Source organism: Penaeus chinensis, chromosome 4, assembly GCF_019202785.1.
Source record: "Penaeus chinensis breed Huanghai No. 1 chromosome 4, ASM1920278v2, whole genome shotgun sequence".
NCBI classification, from domain to species: domain Eukaryota; kingdom Metazoa; phylum Arthropoda; class Malacostraca; order Decapoda; family Penaeidae; genus Penaeus; species Penaeus chinensis.
The window spans coordinates 31,883,270-31,895,769 of record NC_061822.1 but is presented as its reverse complement, the minus strand read 5'-3'; the positions used below and the strand labels follow the sequence as shown (position 1 = coordinate 31,895,769).

Sequence of the window (12,500 nt, the reverse complement as noted above, 5' to 3'; positions counted from 1 at the left end):
CCCACCCACCTAACCACCCATCCACCCAACCACAAAAACACTCATCCGCCCACCCACCCATGCACTATCCACCCACCCACCCACCCACCCACCAACCCCTAACCAGCCCAACACCGTCGCCAAGCAAGGACCCACTTAACCCACCCCCTACCCCACCCTTACCCTATCCTTACTCCGCTCATACTACACCTACCCCACCCCTACTCCTCCTTACCCCTCCCCAACCCCACCATTCCCCACTCCTCTAACCCCTTACCCCTCCCCTACTCCCTGCCCCTCCCCTCCTACTAAGCCAATACCCCCCCACCCCTACCCACCATACCTCCTCCCCTACCCCACCCCTACCCTTACCCCACCCTACCCCCACCACACCCATACCCACCCTCCCCCCTCCCCCACCCCTGCCCACCAGCCCCTCCGAACGCACGAGACAACAGCGCCTCAAACCCCAACGTGATTCCAATCTGTGAATCCGGGAAACGGAGAGCACGCGACGGAAGCCCCTCAAGATCCGCCGACCTGCATTTCAACGTCTTAAGAGGACATGTTTGTACGCTTATGGTGCAGGGGGGGAGGGGGGGGCGGAAGGAAAGAGGGGGTGAGGGGAAACAAGGGGAAGGGAATTGGAGGGAGGGAGGGAGGGAGGGAGGGAGGGAGGGAGGGAGGGAGGGAGGGAGGGAGGAAGGAGGAGGGAGGGAGAAGGAGGGAGGAGGGAGGGAGAAGGAGGAAGGAGGGAGGGAGGGAGAGGGGAGGAGGGAGGGGGAGGGGAGGAGGGAGGGAGAAGGAGGGAGGAGGGAGGGAGAAGGAGGGAGAAGGGAGGGAGAAGGAGGGAGGAGGGAGGGAGAAGGAGGGAGAAGGGAGGGAGAAGGAGGGAGGAGGGAGGAGGGAGGTGAAGAAAGGAGAAGGTGGATAAAGGGAAGGATGGGAAGGAGGGGTGGGAGAGGGGGAGAGAGATGGAGAGAGATGGAGGAGGGGAGGGGGAGGGGGGAGGGGGGAGGGGGGAGGGGGAGGGGGAGGGGGAGGGGAGAGAGAGAGAGAGAGAGAGAGAGAGAGAGAGAGAGAGAGAGAGAGAGAGAGAGAGAGAGAGAGAGAGAGAGAGAGAGAGAGAGAGAGAACGAAAGAATACCAACAACTAACGCAGCGACACCTGCTCTGCACAACCAGCTCAACATGACGTCACGCCCTCACCTTAAGGGCCCACTCTGCAAAGCGAAGCCACAACGTAAACAATCCATCAATGGCATCGCTCTTATGCCAAGATGATCAGCTGTAGTCAACAGCCTCCGCTAAGCCGACAACGGATAGTCGGCAAAACAAAAAGTGAATGTGCTAACGGAGCTAACATGCGAAACAGACATTAAAATGGCGAGGCAAGGACATTATACCACGGTTCTATCCAAACGTCAATTAGCCAGCATCAATTAGCTCCGACTACAAATTACGTCCAAACAGCGAACGTCAGACCATCCCCCAAAAAAGGACTGGTCGCACCTAATCACCCCAACTGTCAGATTTCTGATTCGGGAAATATCTTTTTGTCAAGATAAACGACACTAAATATTAATATGGCAACTCATAAACCGCCAGGCAAGTGCTGTTGTTGTGCCGAATCAATTATGCCGTACCTGCAATACGATCAGGCAATCACCCAAACAGACGGAACGAACCAATATCTCGGATAATTTATGTTCATCCGGGTTTATGTTATCCTGTTCGTATTTCCTTTCTGATCCGTAAAGCGTCATTAATTAACTCGGACTTGAACAAAACACTGTATTTGACGTCGAATGGTGCGACTAACCTTCGGTGCTCAGCGGATCCCCTTTCGCGAGGGCAGTTTCCGAAAGGTAAGCGCCCCCAGACGGGCCTTCATCGAGGTGTAATTCTCCCTCCCTCGCACTGACCCGCCCGCGAAATCACACGAAATCACGACCTTTATCCAGGGGCCAAGCCGCGCATTCCTGGCCGCGGGTGTGTCTCCCACTCGCTCTCGTCTACGGTTAGGTTGAGCGAGCGACGCCGGGCGACAGGCGAGCGGCGTGATTCCTCGTTAGGCGCTCAGGAGACTGGAACCCTCCCCTTCGCCGTCGCCGCTTCTCACGCTGCCTTCTCACACTCCCCCCTCCACCCCCTCTCGCCCTGCCCCTCCCCCTCGCACGCAAGAATCGCTAAGGAGATGTCGGCGTATCGCGCGCCCCGCTCTCGCCCCGCTCGCCACCCAAGGGCACTGAGGACTGGTGGTCCCACAGCGGGTCACCGGTTATCGGGGACCCAGTGGCCTCCGCCGCAAACGCCCTCCCCTGCGCTCGCCGTCCGTCCCTTTCCCTCTACGCCCCTCGCTACCCCACCCCCCCTTCCTTCCCTTGCCCTCTCGCCATCCTTCCTCCTCCCCCTACCACTAACCAGTGACTCTACCTTCGTCCCTTCCTCTTCCCTTCCCGCTACCCTTCTTTCTCCCCTTCCCTTGCTACCCCTTTCTCTTCCCGGACCCCCTCCATCCCTCTCTTCCCTTCCTTCCCCCACGCCCCCCCTTCGTACCCACTGGACCGCCGGACCGAACCTCCGCCCGTACTGCTGACCCATGGCCTCCTGCCCCTCCTTCATGTGCGTGGAAGAGACACGCTCTCTCTCTCTCTCTCTCTCTCTCTCTCTCTCTCTCTCTCTCTCTCTCTCTCTCTCTCTCTCTCTCTCTCTCTCGCTCTCTCTCTCTCTCTCTCTCTCTCTCGCTCTCTCGCTCTCTCGCTCTCTCGCTCTCTTGCTCTCTTTCTCTCTCACGCTCGCATGCACGAACAACTGCGCACACGCGCGCGCTCATTCACTCACTCACAGTTGCAGAACTGCAGGGTTGCATGATCCGAAAAGGATCTGCCGCGAGGGAGCCCCCCCACCCCCACCCCCGCCTGTTCCCGCCGTGGTGGCTGGCGCGATAAGGCGAGTCCTATCGAGGGGCCATCGCCGAAGCAGCGCGGAGCAGGAAGCGCGGGAGGCAGGAAGAAGGATCGGGGGGAAGGAAATCCTACTAAGCCCGAGAAGTTCGACAGGAAGCGCGCCCACACCCACAAGCGCGCGGGGCTTCACGTGCCAAGGCTGATTACCGCACTCGCAAAACTAATACAAGCGCACCAGGTGGGAAGTCGCTCCGGCCTGGTTGCAATGCACGCGCGCGAGAGCACACGCAGTTACATAATTATGTATACATTTTCATACACACACATACAGACACAGTCACACGCAAACACATTTCTCTCTCTTCTCGCTCACTCACTCACTCACTTACTCACTTACTCACTCACCCACCCACTCACCCACCCACTCACCCACTCACTCACTCACTACCCACCCACCCACCCACTCACCCACCCACCCACCCACTCACTCACTCACTCACTCACCCACCCACTCACCCACCCACTCACCCACTCACTCACTCACTCACCCACCCACTCATCCACCCACTCACCCACCCACTCACCCACCCACCCACCCACTCACCCACCCACCCACTCACTCACTCACTCACTCACTCACCCACTCACTCACTCACTCACCCACTCACTCACTCACTCACTCACTCACTCACTCACCACTCACTCACTCACCCACTCACTCACTCACTCACTCACTCACCACTCATCACCACCCACCACTCACTCATCACTCATCACTCACTCACTCACTCCACCCACTCACCCACCCACTCACCCACCACTCACCCACCACTCACTCACTCATCACTCACCCACCCACTCACCCACTCACTCACTCACCCACTCACCACCACTCACCCACTCACTCACTCACCCACCCACCACCCACTCACCCACCCACTCACCCACCCACCATCACTCACTCACTCACTCACTCACTCACTCACCCACTCACCCACCACTCACCCACCCACCACCCACTCACTCACTCTCTCACCCCTACACTCTCTCTCTCACCCCTACACTCTCTCTCACCCCTACACTCTCTCTCTCTCTCTCTCTCTCTCTCACCCCTACACCTCTCTCTCTAACCCCTACAACTCTCTCTCTCTAACCCTACACTCTCTCTTCTCTAACCTCTACACTCTCTCTTCTCTAACCTCTACACTCTCTCTCTAACCTCTACACTCTCTCTCTAACCCCTAACACTCTCTCTCTAACCCCTACAACTCTCTCTCTCTAACCTCTACACTCTCTCCTCTAACCCCTACACTCTCTCTCTCTCTCTCTCTCTCTCTCTCTCTCTCTCTCTCTCTCTCTCTCTCTCTCTCTCTCTCTCGCTCTCTCGCTCTCTCGCTCTCTCGCTCTCTCGCTCTCTCGCTCTCTCGCTCTCTCTCTCTCTCGCTCTCTCGCTCTCTCGCTCTCTCTCTCTCTCTAACCTCTACACTCTCTCCTCTAACCTCTACACTCTCTCTTCTCTAACCTCTACACTCTCTCTTCTCTAACCTCTACACTCTCTCTCTCTATAACCCCTACACTCTCTTCTCTAACCTCTACACTCTCTCTCTCACCCCTACACTCTCTCGCTCACCCCTACACTCTCTCTCTTAACCTCTACACTCTCTCTCTTAACCTCTACACTCTCTCTTCTCTAACCTCTACACTCTTCTCTCTAACCCCTACAACTCTCTCTCTCTAACCTCTACACTCTCTCCTCTAACCCCTACACTCTCTCTCTCTTAACCTCTACACTCTCTCCTCTAACCCCTACACTTCTCTCTCTAACCCCTACACTCTCTCTCACTCACCCACTCACCCACCACTCACCCACCCACTCACTCACTCATCCACTCACTCACCCACCCACCACCCACTCACTCACTCACCACTCACTCACTCATCACTCACTCACTCACCACTCACTCACTCATCACTCACTCACTCACTCTCTCACCCCTACACTCTCTCTCTCTCTCTCTCACCCCTACACTCTCTCTCTCACCCCTACACTCTCTCTCTCTAACCTCTACACTCTCTCTCTCTAACCTCTACACTCTCTCTCTCTAACCTCTACACTCTCTCTTTCTAACCTCTACACTCTCTCTCTCTAACCTCTACACTCTCTCTCTCTAACCTCTACACTCTCTCTCTCTAACCTCTACACTCTCTCTAACCTCTACACTCTCTCTCTCTAACCTCTACACTCTCTCTCTCTAACCTCTACACTCTCTCTCTCTAACCTCTACACTCTCTCTCTCTAACCTCTACACTCTCTCCCTAACCCTTACACTCTCTCTCTAACCCTTACACTCTCTCTCTAACCCCTACACTCTCTCTCTAACCCTTACACTCTCTCTAACCCCTACACTCTCTCTCTCTCTCTAACCCCTACACTCTCTATCTAACCCCTACACTCTCTCTCTAACCCCTACACTCTCTCTCTCACCCCTACACTCTCTCTCTCACCCCTACACTCTCTCTCTCACCCCTACACTCTCTCTCTCACCCCTACACTCTCTCTCTCACCCCTACACTCTCTCTCTCACCCCTACACTCTCTCTCACCCCTACACTCTCTCTCTAACCCCTACACTCTCTCTCTCTAACCTCTACACTCTCTCTCTCTAACCCCTACACTCTCTCTCTCTAACCCCTACACTCTCTCTCTCTAACCCCTACACTCTCTCTCTCTAACCCCTACACTCTCTCTCTCTAACCCCTACACTCTCTCTCTCTCTAACCCCTACACTCTCTCTCTCTAACCCCTACACTCTCTCTCTCTAACCCCTACACTCTCTCTCTCTCTAACCCCTACACTCTCTCTCTCTAACCCCTACACTCTCTCTCTCTCTAACCCCTACACTCTCTCTCTCTAACCCCTACACTCTCTCTCTCTAACCCCTACACTCTCTCTCTCTAACCCCTACACTCTCTCTCTCTAACCCCTACACTCTCTCTCTCTAACCCCTACACTCTCTCTCTCTAACCTCTACACTCTCTCTCTCTAACCCCTACACTCTCTCTCTCTAACCCCTACACTCTCTCTCTCTAACCCCTACACTCTTTCTCTCTAACCCCTACACTCTCTCTCTCTAACCTCTACACTCTCTCTCGAACCCCTACACTCTCTCTCTCTAACCCCTACACTCTCTCTCTAACCCCTACACTCTTTCTCTCTAACCCCTACACTCTCTCTCTCTAACCCCTACACTCTCTCTCTCTCTAACCCCTACACTCTCTCTCTCTCTCACAATCTCACACACTCTCACTCCCAATCCCACAATTACTCCCAATACTACACTTGTACTCACACTTACTCACACTCAAGAAAGATGCCACAATGAGGAGGAAAATATAGCATTGTTAAAGTGCACTTTCACTGTTACTTAGCCTCTAGTAGCAATGTGGAAGTTTTGAGCAAATATACCACATTCATACACGCATACATACACATGCACAGGCAAAGGCAGACACGCACACAGAAAACACATGGCCTATACTGCAGTGTCTTCATCTGATACATGGAAAAAAAAATTCTTCCTTGCTATACAGAGAGTACTCCATATTGATAATATAATGAATATTGATAAATACATAAAAGATAAAAAAAAAAGAAATTCATGACAGACAAGAGAAAAGCCTGAAAGGTATATATAAGGCATAAGCTAGGAGTCACTGAGTGATTTGTGTTTCCGTATCTAAATATTTTTTCTGAAATATTTTTTTTCTGTATTTCAATATCAAACTGAAATGAGTTTTTATAAAAGACAACAGTATACTGCTGCACGAACTAAAATAACATGCTATAAAAAAATTCTAAAAAGAATAATAAAATATAAATTTTGGATACACTAACTAAATATTAATAAACCCCTTCGCCCCGGATTTATGTTTTGTCCCCTGTAGTTTTTGGTGAATTTTGTTACATACAGATGCTCAGCTGGCAAGGAGTCAAACAGTAGGACCTAGTTACCGATCTTGATTTTCCCATTCCTTGAATTGGCAGGAAAATGTGTTCTTATTATTATTACCATTGCTATCGATACTGTTATTATTGTTATTGATGTTATGATTATTAAATTGTTATTAAAATATTTTAGACAATGAAATGATACAAGAGACCCTTTCCTAAAGCGAAGAAAAAGGGTAAACAGGTGAGATAGGTAGTTCTAATAACTGGCTATTTGGTGATTAGGAACTTGTAGAGCCATCAATGTGTAAATACAATAAATAAACATGTATTAAAGTGGGCATGGCATGTATTCTTGCCACATGGGGTGAATGGGTTAAGTCCCACACGGCAAATGAGGCACACAAGGAAAAGTGAAAATGGAATCTAAATCAAATCAATTAATTATGAGGAGTCGCAATACAAGTTTTAACTTATAATTATGTAACACTGGTGCCTTATCTATTCCTTATAAAACATGCTTGCTATTATAGATATAGGAATTCTGAAAAAAAATAAATGTAACAAAAAATTTGAAGTGAAAACATTAACTTGACATAGCAATCAGACTCTACAGTACCATATACTATTTTACGGAAATATTTAGAAATTCACAATCTCATTACAGGTGGGAAAGTTTGGCATATGCCATCTTTCTTCCTGGGTCATTTTTTTATCTATTTACAATAATTCACATATCCTTTTAAAAGAAAATTTTCTATTCTTTTCCTATTCTGCCCTCCGTCACCTACACCAGAACTGTTTACCATTCTACCATTATTTTAATGAAATTTTATGCCTATCTATGCACCTGTTTCAACTATCTGGGCACCAACTGAATTACAAAGAGCAATCATGTACAAATGAGTAAATAAATATATAAGAACCTAAAGGGAATGTCCACTGTGCATTATCATTACAAGTGCATGCACTAGCAACTTCATGGCTAAAGAGACCATTGATATTTCTCAGCTGTCCAGGGTGTTGAAGACATCATAGCAAGAGCTGCATCCCAATGAGGATAGGCATATTTAACCAATAAAATACCTTTCACAAAGACATTCATTAATATTTACATGTTCATAAACACACACACACACACACACATTTGCTGTAGGAACTTTGAAGTAAAAGAAAAAAAACAGTTTTCAGGGACTTTTTTTTTTCTTTTCTTTTTTAAGTACAGTGAGGAGAGCCAGATTTCATAATTCTCTAAATGCAGTTTACTTGCAATGTCAATCTAGAAGAAACTGTTCAGAAACGGAACAGCTGAGCTGGATGTATTGGAGTAGAAGGGTTCTGTTTGTGTATATATAATAGCTATGCTCACAAGCCTTTCCTGTGGTTTTACCCTAAATAAAGCACACTAACTGTACCTACAATAAAGGAGGAGGAAAACTGACCAAAGCAAACAAGAAAGTAAAATGTCTGAACACAACAAAACTTGAACCCTTTTTTGTCAAGCAGTGTGTTAAGGTTTCCCTTTGTATTTCACAGGAAATGCCAAAAATGTCTAAATCATTCAAAATATAAGACATTGTTCTAATTTCAAGCAACCTGACAAGATATGTAAGTCAGTAAGAACCAGAAATGAAATAGTCTTCATAATTTCTAGCAATATCTCCATAAGCCATCTTTGTTCTTGTCTATAACTTTTTTCTATATCAAACAAATACAACTAGGAAAATGAAAAGGGGAATACCTTCATTTCATCAAGTTAAATTGGCTTCTTTTCTATTTCAATAAGAATTAGCAAGTGTGTGTAAGTAAATGGCAAGTCTTAGACTCTCCCCTAACAAGCCTAAAACTGGGTGGAGCTGGGTTACCCATTCTGTGAATTACACTGTCACCTGATGCTGTCACTTCACACTTTCATGATACAAGTACCCTGACTGACCTACAGTCAATGCCCCTTTACTGACCCAATGTCGCCACTTACTGACCTTTCCCCCCTTCATCCTGGAATCTTCTCACAGCCCACTACCACACCCAGGAATATGATACCCTAGAAGCAATTTCAACAATGATACAGCACCTCCTCTAGGAGTCATACACAACACATGCACTTACCCCTGGTGAACCTTTTATTCCAAGGGGTCAGTAAAGGTCAATAGGATTCAAGGTCAAGACATACTTGACTAGCTACTTCTGATATGCCCTAGTCTTTGTAAACATTCCTAAACAAAGCACCAACCAAGTTTCACTTTTTAGTGCCCCAGTGCTCCTGGCAATGTGAACTACACCCACCAACCAACAAAATATGTCTTCCTGAAACTTGAAAATCAGTCCTTTTTTTGTAACAAGGGGGCCAAGGAATCTGGGGGGTTTGCAATTCTTTGGGGTTAAGCATTTTTTTTAATTTATTATGACAACTGTGCCAGAAGAAAAGTGTGCTGTGAGATTCTAGATATCAGAATTAATGGCAAAAGAATTACAATCCTCAGCATCAATGAGTGGACTAAGTCTATGGCAGTATACCCTTAATTAAACAATCAAGTTGGATAGTTGATAACTCAATCAGCATCATCAGGTGAGTGAGGAAGAAGAAAAAGACCTGAACAAGGCTGTAAGTCCCACAATGGGCCACCAACCAGCCGCCATAGTACGATATTGGAGACCCCAATGACAAGAATGAAACTGAATACAGTAGGTGTAAGCGAAGATGGCCATGGTTAAGAAGCTACACTGAAAATGGAACTGTGTTTTATCACTGAATATGGTGTGGGAATCTTGACAGAAAATCCTGAAAACATGTGCTGGAATCAGGAACCTGCTATGAGTGTTAATAACTAATAATCACCAAATTTATTGTTACTATATAATGAAATCATCTTAAAAGTAATAGGAGTTGAAGGAATAAAGGTTGGAGGAAAGAATATGAAGAATACAGGACTTGCTAATGATACCATATTAATTGTAAACACAGAATCTAAACTGCAAACTCTCCTTCCCATGAAGACATGCAACATCAAAATAAAGAAATGGATTGTGATTGCCAAAAAAGAATTTAACTCATTGATGAAAGGGTGACATGTACATACAGTCCATATCCACTGTGATTTTAGGGGTAAAAAGTTTACAACAGGCCCCAACTTGAACAAACTAATCAATGAACCCCTCCTCCTAAATGCACAAATTACTACAAAGATCATTGTGTGATCCTTAAACTTCCTTTCATAGACCTCCTACCAAGTGCCATATTTCCAGACCTCCTTCCTAAATGCCATTTCTCCCTAACTAGAAGAGTCGTCTTGAAACCATTGGTTGCAGATGGCATGAAATGCATGCAGGTCCACTGTAATTTCAGTTTCTTGTGTTTATCACTCCACAAGTGCTTAGCCAAAAAGGGAGTCAATTATTAGTCCTAACTATAGCACCTGTTTACCCTTTTCCTTGATTTTTCTTTTCTTTCTTATTGTTATTATTTTAATAACACTGCAAAAACAGTATCAATTTCAACAGCATAAGAAAAAAATAGATCTAGCAAATTCAAGGCATGGGAAATCAGGTGCGACACCTGGGCCTAGTAATTGACTCCTTGGTGACCGTGCACTTGTGGAAGCAGCTGTGTGCAACAAAATTCACATAAAACTACAGTGGACAGTATATGTACCTTGCGATGGGTTAACTAATTTTAGTTTATCAAGAAGTAAACTACTAGTCCTACACATCTTATCTATTAACCCTTGATTTTTATTTTCAAGATTTCTTTTATTTTATAGTATTTGTCAAAACACTGTAATAATCATAATGTCAGTAACAGTAATAATATTATCAATATCAACAGCATTAGAAAAAAACAAGAAGAAATACAAGGAAACCAGGTGAGGACATGTAGGGTCAACTTATTTGAGTCCTTCGTGAATTAATAGTTATGGAGGCACCTATGTGTAAACCAAATTCAGAAACTAAAACTACATTGTATTGTACATGTATCCAGCATCAATGGAGTAACATGAAAAATATATTTGCAAACTTTCATCTTATTATCAACACAAGAAACAGAGCTCCCCATCAACCCTCCACTTGGCTGTCACTCAGTCATGGCAATTTCAATATGTCGAATAAAGTTTGTGATGTTGGGGGACTGAGTCACTGATCAGTGCATTCATACTGTAAAGAATTACCCCAGAAGGTGTATATATTATTCAAGAATGACTCAAGGAAGTAAGAAAGACTAAGGCATTGAGCACAGAAACCTCTGAGGAAAGAATGTGCAAGGAGATTGGACACCAATGTAGTTCATTCTTGTGACTCAGGACATTTCGAGGTGGAAAAGCAAGATTGTCAATGTTAATCCAATTGGCACAGATGGTAAGAATACATGCCATGACCAATGTAGTAAAAGTTCATCTATTGTCTTTATAAATAGATGGCTCTATATGTGCTTAGTCACCAAGAAGTTAGTTATCAGTCTTATCTTTGTATTATCTTTTTGTCTTTGCTGTCATTAATATTCTAGTAACAATTTCATAATCATAAAAATAATAATAATAAAAATATCAATATTAATAATATCAAAATAAAAAACACATTTTTCAAAAAATGTAAGAAATTAGGAAATCAGGAGCAGTCACTAGGGCCTACTGATAGACTCCTTGGTGGCTAAGCACAAGTGGAGCCATCTGTATGCAACAAAATTCACAAAAACTACAAGGGACAGTACATAGCCCATAGTCACTGGGTTAACATCAAGGCAATACAATGACAATACTTGCAGCACAGGCCTACTTATCTATATAACTAAATGTTGCAAACATCCTTACATAACTAGCCATATCTCTAAATTGCACTCCATTACAACTATCTTAAATCATCAAAAAATCACCAACAGTCTTTGTTCAAATGCAATAAAATAATAAATTAATTAAAGAATGTCATCCACAAACACACACCTTCAAAATATTTCCACTCCCAACCTAAAAAAATATAGTAAAAAAAAATATATACAAATAAATAAAAAAAAATTCTAATTTGCAACTTGGAGACCTAAATGCCACTCTACCCACTCACTTGGAAACGGGAGAACTCTCAAGTGCTTACCTGCCCGTCCGAAAAGGATGCCAAACGAGACGTTGAGCTCAATGCATCCACAAGCGGGAGTGGATTCCCAAGCAAAGCTCCCATCCAAGGTGAACAAACAGTGCTTGCTTATCTGACTCACTTCCTAAGCACAAGAGTTGTCATGTCTCATCACAACATGAGAATTGAAAACTTATAAGTTTGAAGGAGAGAGGCAAAAAGGAATAAATACGATTAGAAAGGCCTTCAAAAGCAAGAAGAGAGAGAGTGTGAAATGAAAGAAGTGAGAGAGATAGGAAGAGAGTGAAAGAAGGAAAAGAGAATGAGAATAGGTAAGTGAAGAATGAGACAGAGGAGAAAAAGAAGAGAGGGAAACAAAATTAAAAAAGTGAGGAGGAGACTGCAATAATCAGGAATGAAAAAAAAGAAGGAATAAAATTAAAGAGAAAGAAACAAGAAAGAAAAGAGACAGGAAGCATGACATCATGAGATCCTGATATTTTCTCACTCCTGTATTATCAGTACCTCATATCCAGATAAAAACTTTCATTATCTCTTCCTTCCTTTAAAGCACCACTGTCAGGTGATATTCCTATTTTTTGC

At 45.3% G+C, this 12,500-nt stretch overlaps 1 protein-coding gene across 1 annotated transcript in view; it reads right to left on the bottom strand.

The window, feature by feature from the left end:
- Positions 1–12,500, bottom strand: part of LOC125025275 (WAS/WASL-interacting protein family member 1-like) — a 62,731-nt gene that overhangs the window by 46,069 nt on the left and 4,162 nt on the right. The window contains exon 2 of the mRNA XM_047613247.1: positions 11,919–12,042. Coding sequence (XP_047469203.1) covers positions 11,919–12,042 — 124 coding nt within the window. The remainder of the gene's footprint in view (positions 1–11,918; positions 12,043–12,500) is intronic.